Source organism: Condylura cristata, unplaced genomic scaffold (assembly GCF_000260355.1).
Source record: "Condylura cristata isolate star-nosed mole 26May11 unplaced genomic scaffold, ConCri1.0 scaffold00001, whole genome shotgun sequence".
Lineage (NCBI taxonomy): Eukaryota > Metazoa > Chordata > Mammalia > Eulipotyphla > Talpidae > Condylura > Condylura cristata.
In genome coordinates this window covers 50790962-50815954 of record NW_004567102.1, presented here as the reverse complement: position 1 = coordinate 50815954, position 24993 = coordinate 50790962, and the positions used below count along the sequence as shown (strand labels likewise).

Here is a 24993-nt window from a genome sequence, read left to right as displayed (position 1 = left end):
AGTGCAACTTAAATATCTGTACAACTCAGGACTAACATGTCATTAAATGTCTGTGTAAATAAATTAAGTAAAAATGAATAAAAAAATAAATTCCACTCTAAGCACTGTTCTAGCTGCATCCTTTCACAATGACATTGTTAGGCACCCTCCACCTGCATCCCCATATGTGAGGAGACCTCCTGTCTTCTTAATACTGTAAAGTTTTAATCTTGCAATGCCTGTATTGTAAGAAAGTCCATACATGGAAGAAATATTTGCATCTTGTAGCCCAATGTGGTTCCCCATAGCCAACCTTGGTGGAGCCACAGGTTTTGTTATTCTAGCACATAATGGCAGGGCGTCAAGATCTGTTGTGGTCATGTCTAATCTAAATATAGTCATTGATTGAGCTAAGCAGAAATGATTTTGTCTGGGATCAAAATTACTGAAGAGAAGGAGAATCACTAGAATGCTTTCCTTCCTCATTCTATCACTACAGTTGACTTGACCTTTGTTCCTCAAAACAAACAAACCCCCCTGTACTACTTGGCCACAGTCAGGGTTCAACACATTGCAAAGTTGAACTTTGTAAGTGTAGTAAATTCTGACTTATTTGGGGGAGGGGAGCTGTTGATGAGGCTGGCAGACTCCTCGGGTTCTGTACTCTGTGTCAGTTGTAGATTGGCTCCTTATTTCTGACCTGCAGGGGCCACCCAGACCAGTATGTATGCCCCCACTTTGTTACCTTTGACAGAGGTTAGCGCCTGTGTGGTATCAGAACTAGAAATGTGGGGAGAAAGAATGCACCATGCACCTGTGTCACCACCCATGCCCAGGTGGATTCTCTCAACTCTGGGGCATTATGACACCTGGACCAGGTGACAGTCCAGGAAGCCTGGACCAGGTGAAGGAAGCAATAGTGATGGACAAGAAGGGAGAGGATGGGAAGGTTCAGATAAGCTGTCAGCGACCACTGGAGGGGCAAAGACATGGAGGGGAAAAGATCTTTGCATTTCATGTAGAAGTCACCCACATCCAGGATAACCACTTTTCCCTCTGAACAGAAAGGTGCCGTCTCCTAATTCCTGCAATCAAATGCTTTGTTGATGAGGCACATGTCTCAGCCTACTGAGTGGGGAGAGACTTGGGATTTTGTCATGGCTCCATCCCTCATTACTCGTCCCTACAGATGGTGACACCCAGCCTCTGGGGAGAGGTTTGCCAAGTCTGAGCACCAGGTGCTGTCGTGAACTGCTCTCTGATCTCTGCCTCTGTGCTCTGTTTTCTTGCTTAGCAAAGACAGTCCCCACGGAGGAGTGCCTGGTGAACCCTGTGGCCATGAATCGCTACTGTGTGGACCCCTCCGCCTCCACCTTTAACCATAGGGGCTCCCTGCCCACCTCCTCCTCACTGTACTGCAAGAAGCTGTACTCTGGAGACCTTGCGGGAGGCCCCACCACCACTGCCATTGGTCCCCGTACCAGCACCATGTCCTCGGGAGGCGCCTTGGCACCTGGTCTGAGGCCCCCAGGCTCCAGCCCCAAGAGAAATGGGACCTCTCTGGAAGGAAACAGATGTGGTAACGTAATGCATGCCTTGGCTTTCTCCTGACTTGACGTCCGCTGTCCTCCCCTGGTGTACCACTGCATGTAGTGGGGGACTATAACTGACCGACACTAGGAAGTTAGAAGTTTCCAAAAGCCCCTCATGGATTTTTATTGTTCTCAAAGGCCGCTGACTTTGACTGAGCCACTTGAGTCACTGGCAAGAGACACTGCTCTCTGATTTCTAGGAGCAAAAACTGGTACAAACCAGCACCGTAAAGTCAGTGAGGGTAAGAGTTTCATCATAGGTTTGTCCCCAGAGTCAGCATCATATTTGGCATACGGTAAGACCATATGATCCTATCAATAGATGCTGAGAAAGCATTTGTTAAAGTCCAACACCCATTTATGATGAAGGCCCTTGAAATTCTCAGGCAGATCGACGAAGTACACTGCTGAGGGGAGCAGCAGGCTGGTCAGGAGAGGTCTGCTGCCCCATGTGGGTCACCTCCCTGACGGGGATTGAACTCCTACTGACTCAGCTAGCTTCCTAATGCTACACTTTAACCTGTTGCACCACGAGGGAGGGCCTGGAGTAAAGAACAATCTGTCATCCCATTCCCTTTAACCTTTCCCTTATTATCCTGGCCCCCACTGCTAGAGAGGCTGGGAGGACTGAGGGGGGCTTACCAGCAGCCAAGGAAGGACGCAGAGGGGTCTTTTAGAGACTGATGGGCTTCTTTTCAAGGTGTTTCAAGGTTCCAAGCCACCCATTCACTGGGTTGTTAGAATATTCTTGAGAACCAAGATGAAGAAATGAAGGCCCGTAGAGAGTGATCAGGGACAGGATTTTGCTGGAAGGCTGACCTTCAGCTCTTCAGAGTGCTTTACGCATGAACCCACTATGAGGCCTGCAGGTGTGTGAGGAGGTAACTGCCTTTGTGTGCCTAAGACACTTGCTGCAGGGTCGCTGCAGAGCCTGGCATGGAGCACTCCAGTGGGCCTGCCAGACCCTCCATGTACAGAACACTCAGATGCTCTCATCGCTGGTGGGTGCAGGATTTTCCGATTCCCAGTTCATTGCTCATTCCATCCTCCTACATGACTCTACTGTTAGCTAAAAAATTTCCCTGAATTATGAATGAGCACAAGGAAATCACGTGTGTGCCGTGGGTATGCGTAAGGCAGTGTGTGACAAGTACCTGAGCTGTGAAAGAAAATGTTGAGGATTTGCTCTAAACACTGCTTCATAGTCACTCTGTTGCTGGGGAACATGAATTCAGCTTCAGAAACCACCACAGCCTTTAGTTAATCATCTTTCACAAGGGACTTCCCTTTGCAAACGTCTCCAGCAGCCCCAGCTAACGCCCACCCCCTGCAGATCCCCCTCCAGGCCCCCGCCCCAGGTAAGGTTGTGTGAGCCCTGCTTTGCATGGGCTTTGGGAGCAAGATTTTTTCACGTTCATTATGTCCGAAGGGCATCTATCACTCCCGCCTGGCCCCATCTGTCTTCCTGACACCGTGGCCACTGGCAAGGGGCCAGGGTGGGTGCTAATGCATTTATTATCTTTGTGAGCTGAGACCACTGCAAAGGCTTTATAAACCTGCCACTGGACAGTTCCCTTTCTCTTCCTCTAGAATGAGTTTATGTGATTTGGATCATGAGCATCTCCTGAGCTGTGACAGACTTCCTGCTGCTCTGTGTTGTATGACTAAAAAGCCCCTCAGAGAAACTTCCAGGCCAGGCCCCCTGCTCCCTCCATCCCCAAAACGTGAAAAATGCTCACAGCCAGCGCCATGTGCCAGGAGCCATCCCACTTTGCCCACTGGATGGGGCCCCTTTGCTCAACCTGGTGGTGGCTCTTGAGTAAGTAGTTCCCTGCTTTTGCTCCAAAGACAGACATTAGGCTCCCAGGGATGAGGCCGTGAATCAATCTGGTGTTTTTCCTTCCTGTCAAATACAGGAAATTAGATTTGACCTCTGCTCTGATCACTCTAAAATCATTCTTGGCACCAAAGACTTCCAGCCTTTGTAATCAGAGCATCTATTATCACCATGATTAACGCCCACGCTCTGATGGGGCGGAACCCCAAAACGAGTGCGATTTCCGCGACTCTTCGTGCCCATGTTGAGTGCAGATGTCTTTAAATGCAGTGGAATCATCTCTAATAAGCAGGCACCAGCAATCAGATGGCTTCGGGGCGCATTAACAGTCTCCCGGCAAAATGCCCCGTGCCAAACCACCTTATGGGACCCTGCCAGGTCCAGCAAGAAAAGAAAAAGCAGGGAGAACCTCAAAGTAAGCCCAGTTCCCACCAAAGCATTATGTATTAAGGAGAAGCTCAGAAATATGATGCTGGCCTTTTCTCAGTGCTAATGGAGAACTGTACACTTCTGAGGCTGTTAGAAAGGAGGAGATAAGAAAGTAGGAAACCACTGTACCCTGAGATTAAAGAAGGGGAACAAGTAAAGGCTTCTCAGCTTACTTAGAATTACTCTGTAGGGAAACTGCTTCCTTGTTCAGAACCTGACGTTTTCTGTCTTGAAAATAGGATTGAGGAATAGCCACATGAAATTTTATGTAAGTTACCTATACTGATTCTGCAAAGTATATTGATTCATTTGACATTTATTGAACGCATATTTGGAAAGACATCTGCTTAGAGGCTTGAAGGAGTCAATTATTATAAATCCTGCAAGGAGAGGATCCTATTCTTTCCCCACACTTTACAGATGCTCACTAGCCGTTTCTGGGGGGAGGTTGGTCAGTGGAGTAAGATATGAAAGACAGTCCTCAAGAAGTTAAATCTAACCAGAGGTTACAGGCAAGAATGCACATAATTGCAAAATGAGGAAGAATGTGAAAACACCTTAAGTGCAGATGAACAAAGTTTTGGGACTGAAACAGATTTGGGAGTGAAGGTGGAGGAAGGTGACATCCAAATGGCAGGACACAGAAATGCTATCTATGAAATGTTCCACCTGGGTCTTGCTGGCTGGTGGAACTTCAGGGGAAAGGAAGGAGGATGTGTGCTTGGTAGAGAGAGGGAAAAACACCAGCTAACAGCAGAGAAGGGAAGTTAAGGAAACACTCACAACCCGTGTGTTCAAAAGCGTGTGCGGGAAGGTAGGTGAGCAGGCAGGGTGCTGCTGATAAAGGCACCTGATACAGGTTGGCCATAGCAGCAGGCAGGTCTCACCCCATTTCCGTCCTCATACCCATTGTTCCAGGTGGGGAGCACTGCTGTTTTTGCCTTTGATGTGCCAAGTCAAGTTCAGTTGGCAATAGGCAGCTGCAGGATTTGTCCCAGGTACCTCAAAGCTCTTTCCCCCTTCTGTCTCAGAGAGCAATATGTAGCAAGACCAAAAAGAATCCTTGAGCTTGACCTGGAATATGGACTGAATGTGTGGGCAAGAGGCATTCACAGGGAGAGTGCTTATGAGGGGCATGGACAGAGCTAGGTCTTGGGGACAGTAGCCTGCTGAAGCTCTAGAAGAAGACCCACTAGAAAACCATCACAGGGCTTCTGTACCAGGGTTGGAAAAGCAGAGAGCAATGTGAAAAAGAACTGTAGAGTAATTAATATGGGGTGCAAAGAAGGAGCAGAAGAAGATAGACATATCACTGATATTGCAGAAATAGAAAAGATCAAAGAGAAGCTGGTTTTGAGGGAAAAGAATGAGTTCATTTAGGATATGCAGGAAAAAAGATCAACCCTTAAGTGCCACTTAAATCTGATTCTCTACCTGTTTTCTTCTTCACTTGCCCTGTAGCTTTTTAATCTGCCATGTGAGAAATTCATCTGTGCAACACTGCAACTCATGCAACAGTCCTTTATCAAAGATCAGCTATGGGCCAGGCACAGGAGTAGGCCCTTTGCTATCAAGATATCTGTAGCCTAAAAAACTGTAAGCTGACCTTAGGTCTGAGGCACACAGCAGGGAGGAGTGGGGTAGGGTGGGTGGGGGTCAAAACAGGGAAGAGCACAAGGGACCAAAAAAATGGATTACAGGGGCTATGGGGGTAGGAAGGCATGACGTAGATTATACCCGAGGGGCAAAATCAAATACTGTTCAGATGTTAACAAGGACATGACAAAATAAAATAAATCAAATGAAAAAGGAAATTCCCAGTCTGGTGGGGGGAACTGAGTAAGGGCCCTGAGGGCCAAGGAGGTGTTTGTATGAACCTGGGGCAGTGAGGACAAAAATGTGTCTCTCTGCCTCTTCAGAGCAGGGGCTGGGCCCCTCACAGACAGGGGTCCTAAGGAGTGGGTGAGCGAGATGACCAATACACCTCAGTCCTCCTGCCTCTTTGTTTCTGTGTGACTAACACCAGCAGAAGCAGGAGGGACCTTAAGTCATGTCAGCTTCATCGCACCATGGAGGCTAAAGTGGACATCTATCCTGACACAACTTCCCTGGTCACGGCATGTCCAGGGGCGCTCTGGCCTGACACAGAACTGAGCAGGAGAGTCTCACACAGTAATGCGGGTTGGACTTCAGCCTGGTGAAGGACACTGTTCTTTTCATGCTTCTTCCCTGGGAGACCAGAGTACCTTGCACAAACAGGGAATGGCCCCCTCCCCCCACTATTATCTACCTACCTCCTGCCCCACTCCCACTATCGGCTCCTAAGAGTAGACACTCACAGTCTTTGTCACGCTGGTCTCAGGGACACTGAGGAGCCCTCTTCTAGGCCGGGTGGGGTGCAGCAGGTAGCGGTGTCAGGCAGGTGCTGAGGCCCTGGTTCTGGGTCTCATGGTCTCTTCTCTATGCTCATCCATTCAGCCTCAAGTCCTTCTCCAGGTGGGCAGGATGCCAGGCGGTTGAGAAGCAGGAACCCCTCCACCTGGACCGTGGAGGATGTGGTCTGGTTCGTGAAAGAAGCCGACCCGCAGGCCCTGGGCCCGCACGTGGAGCTCTTCAGAAAGCATGTACGCAGCGGTGGGCCTGGCCCAGGAGGGGATAGCGGGCGGGGGGCATGGGTAGAGAGTGAGATTCAAGGAGCTGCATTGGGGTTGGGGTGGGGGAGTGGGTGTGAACAGAGCCCTGGGGAGGCCAGATGGAACCACAGGTGTCTCCGAGAAGAACAACCACCTAGTTTTGTTTTTAAGGGATAGTTGTCCTATCTGTTCCCTCCTTTTGGTCTTTGTCAGGCATGCCTGTTTCCTTGCCCATCTAGCCGTCTGTGCATTCACAAGCAGGTACGGGCACCTGCAATATGCCACAGCACCCAGGCCTAAGCTGCTCAGAGGACCCATGAGAAAATGCACACACTGTACCCAACAAATGCCTGCGTCCTAGGTAACCTTCAGTTAGCAGGTGTTATTGTCATTACTTCAAAGGTTCTGAAATTCATGAAGACGCTAAACTGAAAAACAAAGGCAAGAATTAATACTTTACTTGCCATGGTTTCCATGGCTGCTGCAACCTGTTCTCACCAGCATAAAGCAACACGCATTTATGATCCCACAGGCGGGTGGGTCAGAAATCGGACAGGGTCTCACAGCACGAAGGTCAGGGTGTCGGCAGGACATTCTTCCTGAAGGTTCTAGGGAGAATTCTTTTCCTTGCCTTTCCCAGTGTTTCTGTCTCCCTTCACTTCTTGGCTTGGGTCCCCTCATGCTCATCTTCAAAGGAAATCACATCAAGCTGAATCTTTCTCAGGTCGCCAGTGCAACACTCTCCTTATTTTAAAGTCAGCTGATTAGCCAATTTAATTCCATTTGCAACATTATCCCCCTTTGCCAGGTAACCTGACATAAGCATAGCTTTCAGAGAATGGGACACAAACACCTTGGGGGCGCAAGGGGGCGCTGTTCTGCCCACCACAGTTATATTATGTTCCCCCTTCCCATCTCTTTGTATTTGGTGATGCTATCATAGAAACCTTATCCTCAGATTTAGGAAGTATCCTCATCTAACCCAAAATCCATATTTTACTAGGGATATGTCTGACCTCTTGAGGTGTTTCAGGTGCTTTTTGGTCCTGTCAATCTAGGTGACACCTTTCAAGTAAAATCAGGTACTTGAAAGCAAAGGTCACAGAGTGGGTTATGTCCAGCCATATTTGGGGAGAGTCCCGCTTTCTTCTGGAGTAGTCGGAGATGGTGGAACGCCAGGAGGCAGAGTAAAGAGAGAATACAGAGTAAAGAGAGAATGCTAAATAACGAGGTGAGCTTTGTCCACACTGGTCATTTTGCTGAGGACATGGAGAGTGGATGATACGAAGCGGTGTCTCATCAATACGGGCTGGCTGGCTGGATGAAAGGGTAAGAGGGCCTGGTACACTTGCACAATTATATGGCTACTGTAGCTAGGCCTCTTCTCTCCACCTGAGCACCCCAAATTTCTACTGCCTATCTCTAGTGATCCTAAAATAGCACTATAGTAAAGAAGGAAACGCAGTCGAAAGGGATAACGTTTTCAGAGACAAGTGGGGGCGACACCAGGGTCTCAGAGGACTGGTGTTCCTCTAGGAGGTCTTTGCGATAAGCCCTGGGATGAAGCAGGTGCATTACTTAGTTGTGTGTCACCTAGATTGACAGGACCAAAAAGCACCTGAAACACCTCAAGGGGGTATAATTAGCAGTTTGGTGATCATTTAAGGTTTGATGGGGAAAAATAGATTAGGGTGATGGACAGAAGTTGGGGGTCTCATAACAGCACCTGGAACAAAAAGGTAACTCTAGTTTAGCATTTAATGGAAGATACTTTGCCTTAGTCAGTTCTGATTATACTAGACGGTCTGGCTTCTAAACAGCAGCAACTCATTGCTCATTGTGACGATCAGGCTGCCACCATGGTGTGCTTTGGGTGAGGTTCCCCTTCCGGGTTTCAGATGGCCATCTACTCTCTGCATCCTCACATGGCAGGGAAACTTCTACACAGCTCTCTGAGGTTGCCCTAGTAAGGACACTAATTTCACTCATAAGACCCTCCCCCCCCCAAACACACATGACCTGATTACCTCCCAAAGTTCCCCCTTTTCTGATACCATCATACTGGGGGGTTAGGACTTCAACATATGAATTTTGAGGGACACAAGCATTCAGTGAATCACATACTTCTTAGACCTTAAGCCCCAAGTCAGGTGGTATTGGGTACATGGGTGGAGCCACGCTTTATTTTTTCAATCAGGGTAGAACAGAAATAGGAAAGATACAGGGTATCAAATGAACCTAGAGAGATGATAGGAAAGAAGCTTTATTTTCCCTGGGGCCAAGGGGATAGGCATCTAATCAAATCCATATACCTTGACCTCACTCCTGATGATGCTGAAGCCATAGGTGCTATATGATTACGCTGATCATCTTCCGGGCTTTCTTCTTTCTGATCCATCCCACCAGGAGATTGATGGCAATGCTCTCTTGCTGTTGAAGAGTGACATGATCATGAAGTACTTGGGCCTGAAGCTGGGACCTGCGCTGAAGCTCTGCTACCACATTGATAAACTGAAGCAAGCCAAGTTCTGAAGGCTTTGAAAAGACAGAAGCAAAACCCAGACAGCCAATCTCAAGATCATCTTCTGCCTTATCAACATCCGGTTCCCATCACAAGATAGGTCCTCTTAAAAATGACAGCCATGAAGCCTTCTTACAAGACACGTGTGTCTTTATCTTTTTAAAAACTCAACATGGTCCTTTGGAAAGGCCCCTCTATGTTGATTTGCCAAAAATTATCCCAAAGTCTATTATTTTTTAACATTCCTGATAGACTGGCTGCTCTTAGAGTGGGTCCTGTTCCTGTAATAAGTGGGGAACTGAATGCTGTCACCCCAGGAGAGACCCCAAGGCTTGGGGCTGTGAGAGGACCTTCATCTCCAGGCTCTGCTGGCATTTCCCCCTGCAGCACCACCGGCCTTTAACTTCACCCTGGGCACCATTGTGAATCTCAACTGGTTCAGCTCTAGAAGCTGTCTTTTGAGGATAAATGTCTCATCTTGCACTATCTGGAAAACTTGAATTCTTTTGCTCTCTGAAAGAGGAGGGGGAAAATCCTTTTTATTCCTGGTTATCTGAAGTACTGTTTCACTCCACTAGAGGGCGGATTGATGTTGAAATTGCAGGAGCCTCTGTGCAGTAAGTAGGCTGTGAGGATTTTGTCCCAGCGGCTGGGTCAGTGCGTTTGTGAAATAGATCTGCAGAGACAGAGGAAAGTTATTTCACAGTAAGCACCACAGATTGCAACTTGTGAAGAAATCGTCTTCTACAAGGTACTAGTTATATCCAATCGTGATCGACAGAGTGCGATGCACAGGCAAAGGCAAGAATTTGGAACCAAGATGTTCCTAGATAGGGCTTTGGAGTCCCTTCACTTCCAGAGTCCCTGCTGAGGTGTCAATGTGTTGGCACACTGAAGAGTCTCAGTGACATTTAGCCATGGGTGTTTCTTTTGAAAAAAAGGAAATGTTTCAACGAAGCTTTGAAATGGAACAGTGTTTCTTTCTAGTTACATCGCTGGGTGATGTAGTCTTATCGGTGGCTAATTTTTCTAGTCCTCAGCAAATATACAGACATGCTCTTCTTGAACTTAATTCAATTTACAAATAGGTTTTCCTTCTTCACCTTGGAGTAATAGAAAAAAATTGATTTTCCACCCCTTTGCAGCTGTGTCCAGCGAAGGACGACAAATACACAATTTACTAGGCAGAAGGGCAACCTCTCACTGTTCTTTTAATCCTCTCCCTTTCTCTTTTTTTCTCCTGTCTCTACTGAACAGAAAATTTATCTTCAAAACGAATTCACCTTTGCCACAGGTCTATCCTCTTCCTTACATGCCTCATGTTGGAGGCAAGGAGATGAGAAATAGACTGTGATCTCTGGGGAGGTGAGGCTATTGGAAAACTCAGGGCCTCCTTTGTCCCAAACGTGAATTAGAAAAGGCCCAGCCGTCTCCAAGATGCAGCTTGCACAGGGGTCTCCACGGATGAGTGGAGCAAGACTTCAACCCCACATTCCTCAACTACGTGCCCTTCTGAAGGACATATCTGTACAACCTTGAGGGCAGCCCTGGGTAGGTATGCATGTTGCTCTTCTGTAAATCAGTCAGAACTTAGATGAAGGCCATAAGAAATATTCTAGTCATGTCTTTAGACTCCCCACTGCGAGTGATATTTGAGAAAGTCTAACACAGAAACAACTGGTGTACTGGACATAGATCATGGAAGGAAGGAAGGAAGGGAGAAGGCCTTGTTCCTGCGTTTGAATTATCAGGTTGAACGAGAATTTACCATCATCGGTTGATTTTGGCACGTGACAAAGCTACCCTGAATCAGCCATTGGTGGAGTCTTCAAGATTGTGAAGTGATAAATGGCCCTGGCCTTGAATGTTTCTTAGCTCTAAATGCTCCCTGCTGGTCTGAGTCAACCGTGTGCCTCACAAAGCCATGGGTAGCTCATGTATTCAGAACGGCCCCTGTGAAAACAGGGTGACCCAGAAAGTCTACTGGCAGCATGATTCTCACTTCACGTCTATTGCTCAACCCTCTGAAACTTGTGCTGTCTCTTCTATCAACATATACCTCACTTAAAGACTTCCGAATTTTCTCCTCTCTCATTACAAACACATCAACATTAGTAGCCCCAAATTAAAATCACCCCCAAGCCTTGTCAAAGTGATGCTTTGAATAGTTTTCAGAAGGAAGAGATCTTCCCATCTCATGTCTAGGAGAAACTGGATCCACGTTCACGGCAGTGGGGCTCATGGAAGTGCCATCTTCTGTCACATTAAACTTGAATCAGTACAGATGGCTGAAGCCATGATATTTAAGGTTTGACTTTTTAAAAAATCTCATTACTCTTAAAATGAATGCTGCCGTATCAGAGAATAACCCCAGGAGGAAATTCCTCCTTGCGTGTTTTTGCACTGAGATGCAATTAGCTGACCAAATTATTGTAGCAATACCAGTTATAATTAATTTTCACCCCTTTCAAAAATCTTGTCAAACCACGCAGCTAAATAGCTTAGCAAATGTAAAACATACCAGGCCGTTTCCTCTAAACAGGCCTGAAAGAACCAGGCCATGGGTGTCATCCTTGTCCAAATGTGAGCTTATTCAGGGGGCGGGAAACCTCCTAGTTGCACAAATATGGCTCTTGTTAGTCTATGGCAGTAGCTTGCTTCAGGTTGTAGCAAATCATGACATCGTTTTGCATAAAACCAAATTAAAGTGTATATATATGTGTGTTTTTGCATTCCAGACATTTCCAATTACACTTGTCTGTTAAACACCTTAAAAAAAAATCAAGAGAATTCTGTTGCTCAAGGCATTTAAAATATTTTATAAAACACATTATTCCTTTTGTGAATTCTTCAGGTAAAAGGTGTGTGTGTTGGGGGGGGGCAGGCAGGCTATGTTTCCTGTTACTTTAGACATAAGAGAGTTAGGAGTAGCTGGAAGTGGATCAGTTATTATGTTTGATTAGTTTTAAATGCTGGCAAAGACTAGGCTCTTTCTGTGAGGCATCCCCTCTTATGGCATCAGGGTACACCCCAAGAGCAGCCATCTGGGGCCACTTTCAGGGCCTACACTGGGCTCCCATCCTGTCCCTTTGGCAGGCAGCCCCGTTATTTTCCTTTCAGGGGGAAAAAATGGAGAGGGCCTCAGGAGAACTGAGTGTGATACTGGAATACACAGAAAGGAATACTGACTTCAGGCTGGTTTGCTTGAAAAGGAAAGCAGTGAGGGAGGTAAGACAACACCATCAATTTCTTAGGAAAACAATAAAAGAGGAGCTTTTCGAACAGGCCCATCTCTAAAAGGTACAATCACCTATTTTTGTATTTATGTGCTATGTGGGACATTTCTTACTTTTTAAATTTAAAGTACTTAAAATTATTTTTTGAGACTGTTTTAGGAGAATTTTCAGAAGAGAACAGAAAGTGATGACAGGTGACCAGGGACTGGAATCCTGTCTCTGCAGAGGTCTTGGAAGATGGAGATCTGCTCTCTTTCTAAAAATATAGCAGGTTTTCATCTGTGTGAGCAGGAGGCGAGCACTCTGTATGAATCTGCCAGCAGGCACCTTTTTAGTTCTTCTCCAGTGGGGCTAGAAGATGCGGACATTTGACTCATAGCTCTAAAAAGAATCTTAGATAGCAAGACTTGGGATTGTGATGTACGAGATTTATTTTTTTTAATGCAACATTTCATTAAGAACTGGCTTATTTTTCCTCACAAACACACGCCAAAGCCTGAAGAGTTGCTCAGCCCTGCTGTTGCCTTGCTATCACCTATGTTCCCTCGTGGCAAGAAAAGACCATGCTGAGAACCTCAGAAGTGGATCCAGCAGATGGTCAGACATCTATAAGCACAGATACTCCTGCTCCACCTCCCAGTGTCACCCACTACACTCACACGCAGCCCCCAAGCTGCCAGCCCAGCTCCTGAGGGGGAGCACTGGGCACACACCTCAGCATCCAGAGTGTCATCCCCTCCAAAGGTCATCTTAATCGAAGATGATCCCATCACAGACAATTGGAAGCTGGAGTTTTGGAAATGTAGCATTTACTTGAAAGAGAATGGCTCTTATTTATCGCCACCAGTTAAATATTATGGAAACATGTCTGCTAACAATTTGCTTTGTGTAATTTGTTCTAATGCTAATAAGCAACAGCTGGGACACTTCCTGTGGTAAATTCCTTTGTGGTTACAGCGGTATTATCACACATGGACTTCACCGAAGTGCTGTGCTGGAGAAGAATGCTCGCTCTGGCTCTCCCAGGCTTCAGGAAATTCCCCTCACTTAGAAGCAGCTCTGGGCAAAAGCACTGTTTCGAAGAGATTTGCTTCTCTTCACTCTGTTTTCCCACGCAGGGCCCCAGACCTGTGCTCTTAAAAATCCAACATAAAGAGCCTGGGGGTTCTCATGCTGGCATTGAGTTTGATTTCCTCCTGAGGAAAAGAGGGCAATAGAGCATAAGAACGACCCCTCCTCCAGACCCAGGAGACCATACTGAGGCCCAGGGCCTCCCTTCAGTGATGTCAGCCAGTATGGGAACAGCAGCTTTCTGCCCAAACAGGGCTAAGCATGCCACTCACCTGAGGGTAGCCCAGCACCCTCTGCTCCCTGGTCCATACCACATGACCTGAGCTTTAGCACTGGCTCCACACAGTAAGGGCTCACTCCATTTTCTAGGAGCTCACTGTAAAGGCCATTAGACATTGTCCACTAGATCCTACTTTGGAAAAGCCCCGAGCCTTGCTTCGCCGAAGTACTCACTGTGAAACTGCAGGCCCTCCCTTGGTATCACTTCACAAAAAGCTTGTGTGGCCAAAGGCCATCTCCATTATAAACATAGCATCCTCGAATCTCAGGCAGCCTCTACCTCCCTGTCCGGTGCTGGACCACTTCCCCACAGCTCTGAGAAGCGGCTCTGCCTCACCACCTCCCGATAGTGGGAGTTCACTCCCATAGGAAGTGGCTTATTTCTCTGTTGGATGGCTCTGGTGGTGAAAAAGTTATTTCTCAGGGAGACACAGATGTCTGTGAATCAGACACAGACTTTTGAAATGACGCCAACCCTGCAATCTTTCTCTTTTTAACTGAGCTTGTCCATGGAGAAACCACACCTATAAATTACGTTGGCTAGTAGATCCCAGCTTTACTGCATTAATAGGGGAGCAGACACTATATACGTGTAGGAACCAGCTAGGTCATAGCCATCAGATTCATCAGTCCAGTCATGAAAAACTAGTTAAAATTTTTGTGAGCTCACAATAAAAAAGAAGTTGAGGGGAGGTGGCCTGGGAGAAATTTCAGTGTGTTTATAAATCCAGGTCTGGTCACCTACGCATGTGAGTTACGTGAACTTGTGTGAAGGAATCTATAAGGCCGCACAGCTCGTTAACAACTGTGAGAAAGACTGTGTGAGATAGATGTTGAGGCCCTACCTCTTGTGCTTGTTGGTGATATCACGAATTAAGGAAGCGTTAGTTTAGACAAAAGCAAGTTCTCACTGCCGATAGAAAAGGAATAATGGCCCCTTGCAAATTTATGGAAGTTAAGCAGTGAGGAGCCTGAGCTGGAGTGGGCCGGCGTGATGCACATGTCTATGTGAGCATGAGTGAGTGAGTGTGACTAGAAGTGGGAATTGGGGCAGGTTAGGGGTTGTCCAGGGAGATTTTGCTTTCTGGAGCATCCATCTTATTCAGAAGAACTATCTGGCAATAATTTAGAGAGCAGACCCCAAAGGACACATCACATGTAGTTTATATAGCTTATTTAGGACAGATTCTGGACCATGGAGTGGATTCTGTATGAAGATATTTAAATCTTGGTATTTGGAGAAAGTAAATTCTTTCCTGCACCTTGCGTATCACCCACCATAGAAACACACATTATTAATATTCATTGACTGACTGAATAAACAAATGTTTGACCAGCTTTTGTATTTTCTCCCTAAAGTGCCTGGCTTCTTTTCGAGCCCTGCTATTGTTACTGAAGGGAGAAGTGCCACAGAGACAGACCAAGAGAAGAGTGTTCTTCTGGGTCTCTAAACACTTGACTATATAGATCAGCCTCTACAGACACTCATTTGTATTCCAGTCGCTTCCTCTTGCCTTAAGACTTCACACTCTGATTGGCCAGATGCTCTACTGCAAGCATTGGGGAGTAACAAGTGACTGTTTACAGCTTAGTTTTAAAACACCCGTCCTCTCACTACTCAGTTCACGGTGTGGCAGGGTTGACCAAGGTTTCCACTGGCAAGCTCTGTGTGCAGGGCCGTAAGGCCTCTGTGAGCTCTTGCTGCACCCCTGCACTCCAGATGCCCTGCTCACATCGGAGATGGCACGTCACAGGTGGGCAGAGGTGGGTTTTCCCCACCAGGCACTGTCTAACATGGGTGCTCACAATAGCAAGACCAAGGAAATGCAGCCTGCAGAATGTGGGTGGAGGAGACCATCCCCGTCTGTCTCCATGCTTTATTCTCTTTATCCCTTGAAAGTAGATTCAGAAGCATCGGGGGTTCTCTTTTTTCCACATATTTACAGACGAGTCTTGATAATAGAATCACATAACTGATTTTTTTCCCTTCAAAGAAATCACTCAAGAGCCTGAGCCTGTGTTCCAAGGATGTTGCTCAGAATAACCTTCTCTTTCGGGGTTTTCTTTAGCAGCCAGGACACATTCTTTTCCAAATGTTATTGAAAGTCACTGACATCCCCTAAGTTTTTCTTTTTGGAAACAGCAATCCCTTAAATTTATTTTTCTTTTTGGAAACAGCAAACCGCTGGGGTGGTGTCTGGAGAACCACATAGGTCATCCACTTGAGATGTAAATTGCCATGTCTTCATAGCCATTAATTTGTCATTTCTCTGTGTGTTTCCTTACTTGCTGCCCATGGTTTAAGCAGTGACAGCCACAATTCATTCAACTTAAGTGTGTCAGGCTGGAGTCAGCATAAGGAGCTACACTGCACAGACGACTTTGAAGGGCAATGTCATTTGCATGTGTGACAGTCACCATGTCCATTTTAAAGTCATGTCGCCTTATCTTCATGCATCATAAGTGGAGGCTATTGGGACCTCATACCTGGAATCCTAGAATCCAGAGGAGCTGGGAGGGAGATGCTTCAGGGGACAGCTAGCAGCTACTCCCCAGTGTCCACCGCCTCAACACCACTGCCCACAGGCGCCACATCTCTCTGTGAGGACAGATTACAGGGCAGTGCAAAGAAAAGTAGCTCTCCGGTCACCCCCAAGCCCCACCTCCTGCTCTGAAAACAGAGGGGGCATCCGGAGACACTTAAGGACATTTACAGCTCAGTCACTCTCAGCAAAGGCCAGGGGACTCTTGGTCCCTCATTCTGCATGGTGATTTCTAGCCTCTGCCTCTCCCTCCTTTCTGACCTCCTCTAGAATGTTCCTTTATCCTCCTCTCAGGAGCCCATAACTTTTCCTCAGAACCACACATGCACCATTTTCTCTCATTTCATATTTCTCATTTCATTCTTTCTTCCTGCCCCCTTGTTTCTTCGCTTCCCCTTTTCTGTTTTTCTCCATTCCAGTAGCCAAATGCTTTTTGGGAGGGAGAGGAAGTGGAGAGTGAGAGGAAGAACTAACAAGGATCCTCTTTTCTCTCTAGAGCAGCAGCCCTAACCTTCCACGACAGCCATTTTCCCAACACCAACACCCATGACATTCCGTGTCTTTGTCAAGCTTCTGTCTAATCGCCACTGTTGTCTTTATTTCTCAAAGTCTGGTCCTCTTGGTCTGTCCCTGAGTTTGGGAACAAGAGTCCGACCCCTTCAGAAAGCTTCCTTCTGTGCTTCGCCCTGACATCTGCGTGATAGACACCATTAGTCTCCCTCATCCCGCTAGGTGTCTCTCCTCACTCAGCCCTGAAGGTCAAGAGCCATGTGAAGTGGAGTCAACTTGACACACGTGTGGAGAAGCACGAGTTGCTTCTCCCAGCTCCACGTCAGGGACCATCCGGCTCCTCTCTCCGTGCTTACTGAAGGTGTAGCTCTGCCCAGATCCACTTAGCCCTGAGTGCGCCTCCTAGTGACCAAAGCCAGGCAGTGCCTCTTGTTTACGCGAGGAGGCTGGAGCCGGCATCCAGGCACAAGGACCCAAGCCAGGAGCATTGCCGGAGTGCAGTTCTATTTATAGACATTTACAAGTCTGCTAAAAAGTGTGCAATATTTAGGGGCTTGTTCCTGGATAGGGGGGTGGGGATGATGATAATTTCCCAAAGGAAAATGTGGTTTGAAGAAGGGAGAAAGCAGTAAATTTCTGGAAAAGGACTCTATTCTCGGCCTTTATTCTTGCACAATCACACCCCTCGAAGTCTTTTTTTGAAGTCAAACTTGCTTCCTCTGCAGGAACTGATAGTGTATCTGCCACAGCGTGAGAGAGCATAGAGAACTTTGATTTCTTTTATTGTCCATTGTGTTCTAGGCCACAAGATTTAATTTGCTGTCATCTTACAGCTATGTCTTTGATCACTTGGGGATTCAAGAAAAATCTGACTCCTTTTGTCTCATCCTCCAGAAATTTTGAAATGTCAGTTGCTCTATGTAGCAAATTTTCCCATTTTATTGATAAATATTGATTAGATTGATTCCCTCCTGTATCTGCCTAGAAGTAATTTTAAATACACAGACTTTCCACTTTAAGCACACTTGTTAATCAATTTGCTTTTTATCTATACACACAGATGAAAACTAAATTCATAGATGAATAAAATCATTTCATCACAATTGTCTTCTGTCACTATGTTTTCTTTCTGCTACTAGTGAAAAGTTTCTGTGGAGTGTCATTGTAATGTCACAAAGTACCACAAAGCTGGAAGGTTTGTTTTTTCTAGCCCTGTGAGGCTGCACTTGCTGAGTAACCAGGGCTTATGAGTGAGTGGAACCTTGCGAAGTAGAATGATGATGATTGAAATGTTATGTCTTTTGTTTGGTAAATTGAGGCGTTTATTTTCAGATTCTTTCAACCCAGCCTTAGTTAATCTCATGCTTCCACCTCTTAATTCTACCTCTCTGCCCTCATATGCCCACTCAGAAGACCTTCTGATCTCTTTCCACTGGGGACACGTCTGTCTTTAGTCACACGCTGCATGAGAGGCAGAAACCTAGTGGGCAAAGTCAGCTCCACATCTCCATAAGGGAAAACAGAGTTGGCTAAATCTCCTTTTTTCTACCTCATCTCTCTGCCCTCCTAATGAAAGGATGTGTGCATGCATATTCATGTGCATGTTTATGATTGGATTTGGGAATTTGAGACAAAGGTCATCTAGCAAAAGTTTGTGCATCTTTTGCTGAGGTCCATGTGCAGTGAGAAGCCAATGTGTGTACTGCAGATCCCATAATTACTAGAAAATTCATTGTGTTTTCACTTTTTATGGACACAGTGTAATTCTGGAACTTCATGCTTTATTTAGAAGTGCTTGGGGAGTGTGGAGTTTGGAGCATAAGGACTAGTGTAGTTTTAAGGCCTAGTTTGTTTTTTTTTTTAACCGATGGATAATTTTGCAGGCCAGAAACCAGTGAATAGAACTCATTGTAATGAGGAGCAGCATTTACATTGAAGAGAAAGAGCAGTAAACTCTGTCACCTGGGAAAAGAGCTTCTCCTTAATTTTTGCTCTTTGCAAGCATGATGTAATCAGTGTTTCCTAATATCGGGACAATCCTCTCACCTCCAAGTGTTCCTGTGTAATTGTGTCACATAATGGGAAATTGTAATAGGCAATTTGGTGCTGTAATTCAGTTTGCTAAGCATGCAAACATAAGATAACTAGGTTAAATGCAAATAGGCATTACACTAAGGTATGAAAACCAGAGGGGAGAAAGATGCTGTGTCCATAACTTAGAAACAACATTAATTTTATTCCTCATGTGCCTCCAAATGTCGAGTTTATTAGAGTTATTTATCCTCTAGTTTAATTTCATCACATAGATACATCATCTGTCTATGAACATACACATATTCTTACTGCATAGACTTACAAATCCCTCGTTTGTAATAAGTAGGAAGCAGATTCTTGAGAAGTGAGTAGATGTTTTCAGTTTTTACAATGTACAATGTTTGAATAAATAGATATTATAGTAAAATATTATATCAAAATGTGTTCTTAATTTTTCAAGGCCTTTTCATTATTGTTTGTAACTTTTTTTCTTTGAGCCAGTGTTTTCATTACTAGAGATCTGATGTTAAAACATTCCTTTAAGTAGTGGTACAGTACATATGCTACAGACACATATGTACAGTTCTTTAGATGCACACTGTTGGCCTTACTGATTTTCATATTTTGAGGTGCTTTTGTTTTCATTTTTTATGCAGTACTTTCCCTTCATACAATATATTATAGGCCTGGGCATCCTTCCATAAAATTTCCAAACGTTAAGATTCCAAGACAATGCAGTATTTTCTGTCCATGCTATAAAAAGTATTTCTGTATTTTTAATAAAGAATGGAATTTATATGTCCCTGTGTATTTTATCTAATCAACTTCTTTATGTTCATTATTATTTCGTTAAGACAAGTTTCCACAAGCAGATAGCAAGGAAAAACCTTTCTAAAGGGCTCACTCGCAGCTGCCCGGGGTGCCGTCTCTCGGACTGGCTGCCCACAGGCCCTCCAGTGGCCGCCCAGGAGGTGACTGGCTCAGAACTGCTCTGCCTCTCTCTCTCCTTCCCATAACAGCCTGTGACCACCAGGGGGCAGCCTCGGGCAGGGGAGGAATGTGAGGTTTGATCAGAGCCCCCAGGTGGGAGTCTGCCCAGGATCATCTTTCAGCCCGGCCCTCCTTCCTGTCAGTTATGAGGGACAAGGGCGCGGTGTGTCCTGCGATACTGGGAGGATTAAAATAAACCACAGTGCTTGTAAAAGCCCCTCAGTATCTACTGAGTCTAGAATCCTATTCCTGGCACTTTACTCTTGTAGTTGGTTGTGACTGTAGCTGCTTGGGGGGTGGGGGGCTCACTATTGCTCCTGGTTTCCTTGCAGCCCAAACCCTGACCTGCCACTTCCAACTCACAGGCTCCCAGGCCATTCCTCATGCTTTGCAATCTCCCTCCACACAGGTAACATGCTTCTCCATGAAGCAATCTCATTCCCAGTAAGAAATGTCCTTTCCTACCGTGTTCTCTACAGCTGCGTAAGGCCAGCAAGAAAGCCAATCTCGGGACAGTTCTTGAGGAGAGTTGAGGGTGCAGACTAAAAAGGTTTTTCTTACTCGCTGCTCTTGGTTTGCTTAAAACTTAATACACTGAAAATATACTCATGACTTTCCTGCCTCCTACAAAACGCTTTCCAAGCTTGTCTCTCCCCTGTCTCCTCCAGCACAGTGCCAAACCAGCTGACCTTTCTCATAGGCCCTTCAAGACCCTGAGCAACCCCAAGAAAACCCACCTCCAAGCACCTCACATGGCAGGTCTTTGCGCTCCTCCCACCTTCAGACACCAGCTCTGAACACCTGCTTCTGTTACTAGCTTCTCTCAGACTCCCTAATTGTAAAAGGCCCAGTAGGGAAGCAATCCTGAGATAAACGTTATTTCTCTTGGTCTTTTTTTTTTTTCTTTCCTGTCAAACCTGACCCTCATTTAGCTACCTACCCACTTGAGACCTAAAAGGACAGAGGGAAGTCCACAATGGAGGCAAGCAGCTTGCCTGGAGAAAGACAGTTGTGCAGCGAGCGGCAACCCCACAGAGCGTAGGAACAGCATGGTTAGCGAGCACGGTGGGGTCGGAAGCCGATGTGCAGGCATGTGCACACTGAACATGCATGGCTGTGCCCGGTTCCTTGTGTCTTAAGTGCCAGATGGCAGATGAGACCAGAAGCCACAAACTGGGGTTTTAGCCTTGGCTTTCGCATAGGCCAGCTGAGGGCTTGGGCAAGTCCAGACTCTGGTCAGTGGGACTAGAGGAGCAACGTACTCCCCTCCCCCACCCCACCTGCCCAACCGCCCATGGCTGAAGGTTTACCGCAGGCCATTTATGAGACTGTAATCTGGCTGGTCCTGAGTTGGTAGGACCCACGGGGCCTTGCAGGGAAGAATGGCGCTCACACAGTTGAGAACCAGGTGACCAGCTGCTTCAGAGTTCTCTCTCCTAAAAATCTAAGAGGGGGAGTCGCGCTCAAGAACAGAACAGAGTTGATTATCTGAGGCAAGTTCCAAGAAAAGAGAAGTTCCTCCCTACTCTGTGAATCACTGAGAGATTGCTCCACTTGAGGAATTTAAAGCACCATCACACACAGTGAGCAGGACAGAGCTTGCCTTCTGATCTCTGACTAAGAACTTCCATTCATTTTAGTGCTCAATGAACTTGCACGTTTTCCCATTACCCCTTTCATGAAAAAATCATTTTTTAAGCCGAATTGCTTTTCTCCTTGAACTCTTCACCAAGGTTGATTCGATATCCGTAGGAGTGGCTCCGAACATATTGTTAACCAATTAGTGGAAGCCATAAAAAATATTGAAAGGCAAAGCTATTGAAATGAGAGAGATTTCTGTAAAATCCCCCTGGGGTTGGGGGTACAGGCGAAGTAGATGTGATAGCTAAAGCTCTGTTGCAGGCTTCAGACTAACAGGTCTGGCAATGATGTTTTTGTTAGCAGCAGTTAATCAGCGAATCCCATTACTTAATAAGGTTATCACTCTTAGCAAAAGCTGCAAATTACGGTTTCTTTCTCTCCACTCTGAAGATAACATCCTTCAATTTTTGCACCTACAAATAGGATCTCGTTAGCAGGAATCGGGTAAATAGAAGCACATTGAAAATGCCACTTGTGTGCAATTCAGGCTGATGTTTTGTTCAAAAATTTTGCAATCGTGTTAGCTTGCTGCTTCCCTTCTCCCCCATTGTTTGGTGCTGGGGTGGGCTGTGAATCAGAATGAGGTAGGAAAACGCGCCTTTGTTCATTACCAGCTGCAGGAGACACACTCTCGTGTCCGCAGAGAGTAAATTCATGGGCTTTGTAAAAGCTTCACTAAGTCACCACCAACCGCAGGTCCATCTGCTCGTCCGCCTTGAAGACGGCTTCCGAGTGATTTAGTGATCCTGGAGTCTCTCTCTTTCAACAAAACCTCCTCCATTAACTCTCACTCCTCGTTTCATGACAGAATTCAGAGCAGCCCATCCACTGTGCCTCCGCCTTCTCAATCCTTCCCACCCCACCCTTTGGCTCTGGCTGGTATTTAAATCCCTCAGCCTCATCTGCCAAACATCCTGGGCCCTGGGCATGGAGTTCATGCATATTCACCATGCCTTCCCCACAGGGCCCAGGAACCTCAGAGAAGGACCACACGGGGCTACACTTGCTGGCAGTGGCTCTGACCTACCAAGATGGCGGCATGTCCCTGTGGAAGGAGAGGGGTGTGATTGTGTGAGTGTCGTGCAGCTGAGGGCTGGCGCTGTGGTAGCTCCTCTGAGATGGGGGGCAAAAGCAGTTGCATCCTTCGCTCCCCTCTGCAAAAATAGAGCATAGGATGTGCATGAGAGAGAGTGCCTGGGAGCCGGGAGAAAAATGCAGTGGAGATGCTCCTGGATCACTTGCTGAGGGCAGGGCCTGTCTGCACATGGACTGCGTCCCCTACTCAAACTGTGGCCCCAGCCAACCTGCCGCCCCCCCTCAACAGGGTCCCCCCTCTTTCTACTTTGGCTGTTACCTTTGCTTATTTTTTTTCCGTTGACTCAAGAAACTGCAGAGAGGACATATTTGAGAAATTTACTGGATGTGCGTGTGATCTCTCTACCTCATTCTAGTTGTTGATGGCATTTTCTCTCCCTCCCTCGCCCCTCCTCCTGCCCACCCCTTCCCACGCATCCCTTGGTCCCAACATTTCTTAGCTGCATATAATTTCCCCCGGGAGGGACCTTGTGTTTTCTGGCTGAGTTTTCCTTCATGCATTGCCAGTCGAACACTTTCCCCTTTCGGTTGCACCCCTGCACCCCTGCATCCTTCCTCCCCTTGGCTCTGGAAGCTTTCTTTTCTTGGTGTTTTATTTCCTCTTCTTGCCTCCTCCACCCCCACCCCCAGTGAGAACATCTCTGTGCCTGTTTCACAAGCTTACATTTTCCACCAGAAAACACACTTCCAAGGGCCTCAGTGACTTGTGAAAATTCCTTCCAAAAATTGTCTCCTGAAAACAGGATGGCAGATGAACGATCTCTTCATTAAAATTAGATGCTCTAAAGAGGCATCCAGTGAAAGCTCCAAGAATCCCCAACAGGCCTCTTCTTGGAGCTGCAGCTGAGGCTGCATGAGGCCTGGGAGGAGGCAGCCTGGCCGGGTCCCACCTTCCTGACACAGAACCCCTCCCACAGGCGCCAGGCTGGAGACTTCAGGGGAGCACTTCACTTTCGACCCACAGCCCGTGTGGGAGGTGCCGGGGGTCCTCATGGCTCGTGGTCTCAGAGAACAGATGTGATTTATGACTCGAGAGGCTGGGCAGGCTCTGGGTTTAATTCCAAGCTGCGCTTTCTCATGTGGGCTCCTAATGTTTGATTATGCAGCTGGGCGGATCTACTCTAAATGGCAACTTTTGCCACGTGAGGCAGCTCCCTAAAGGGGTTCACTGGACCCACAGAGTGCAACTGAAGCTTGAAGGGAACTGGGGGAAGGGACTTAGGAAGCGCTGGGCCTGGGAGGCAGGTGTTGGATGCTGGCTGAAAGCAGGGAGGCAGGAGGTGTCGGGCTGGTTCCTCACCGGAGCCAGGCTGAGCATGAGGTGCTTCATACACACACCTCTCTGATTCCTCTATCACCCCTACTCTGTGGGCATCTGCAGAGCAAGGCAAGGGGCTAGAGGGTGGCCGCAGCATGCTGTCGGGGCAAATCAGGAGACCTGAGACCCCGTCTCTCCATGAGGCCTTTGGTGTTGCCATGAAGACCAGGTGGCCTAGACTTGTAATTAGGGGGAAAAATCATCGTATTAAAAAAGACATTCTTTAGACTTCGGTGAGTCACTCAACTTTGTAGTTTATTACTCGCCACAGGAAACAATGCATGGAATTCACCAGTTTGCTCACTGAACTCCTGTCTTGGCTTTGTTGCTTCATGTCCCTGTGGGGCATGCCCAGCTGCAGCCAGGCTCTGGGGGAGGAAGGGACACATGGCGGCAGACATCCTCTCCTTGGAGAGTGGTCAAGTGGACCCTTCACCCTGCTCCCCTTTGAAATAACTGTCAGTTCTGATGCCCCACCTGAGGGAGGCCTCTCCCTCAGTAAGCTATCCCTGGCTGTAAGCACAACAGACCTTGAGCACGTGAGCCGGCCTCAGCTGCAGGGCCAGGCTCCTCCAGGGTGCAGAACTCAGGGCCACCCTCAGGTTCTGTCCCACTGAAGGGTGACTGGTGTGAGCCTTCTCTACCTGTCGCGGGATGTCGCGGGCTATGGCTGACTACTCCTGGAACGCGTCAACTGCCACCCCAGAAGCAGCGGGCTCATTCAGGGATTTCACCACTATGTGCCGGCGACATGGCTGGAAGTCGCTAAATCACGGGGCCATTATGTATCCGCTTATCTAAGAGGAGCAGACAGGAGCAGATCCAGCACTCCTTCACATCGGCAGACTGTTTCTCGGTTGGCCTCTCAGCTTCTGCTTTGTTTTCATTTCCTTCCATCTTTGCTCAACAGCCGTCCTCCAGCCGCTGGGACAGAGATGAGGGAACCACATGCGCAGCCTTCCAGTTCAGGCACCAGCGGATAGCCTGACGCTCTGCCATCTCAGGGGAAGCTTCAGACCAGCTGAGCCTGCTGCCAGGCTTCTGCTCAGCCTCTAAGGCCAGAGTCCCGCCCACTCACCCATCTTTATAGTGAGGTGCGAGGCAGAGCACAGGACTGGGAGAATCAAAAGAGAGGCGCACGGCAGCCACTCTCCAAAGGGAGAAAATGGGCTGTCACCTGAGGAGAGGAGGAAGGCAGTCTGAGGAAATGGAAATAACTGTCCGCCCCAACACTAGCAGATAGAGTTCTGCACCCAAGTCTTCTGAGCCCGGTGGGGCATTTCCT

At 47.1% G+C, this 24993-nt stretch overlaps 1 protein-coding gene across 1 annotated transcript in view; it reads left to right on the top strand.

The window, feature by feature from the left end:
• SCML4 (sex comb on midleg-like 4 (Drosophila)) overlaps positions 1-9020 on the top strand; it is a 52518-nt gene extending 43498 nt beyond the window's left edge. Inside the window, exons 5-7 of the mRNA XM_004673746.2 lie at positions 1274-1558; positions 6316-6461; positions 8877-9020. Coding sequence (XP_004673803.1) covers positions 1274-1558; positions 6316-6461; positions 8877-9002 — 557 coding nt within the window. The 3' untranslated portion in view covers positions 9003-9020. The remainder of the gene's footprint in view (positions 1-1273; positions 1559-6315; positions 6462-8876) is intronic.
• Positions 9021-24993: the final 15973 nt, after the last annotated feature.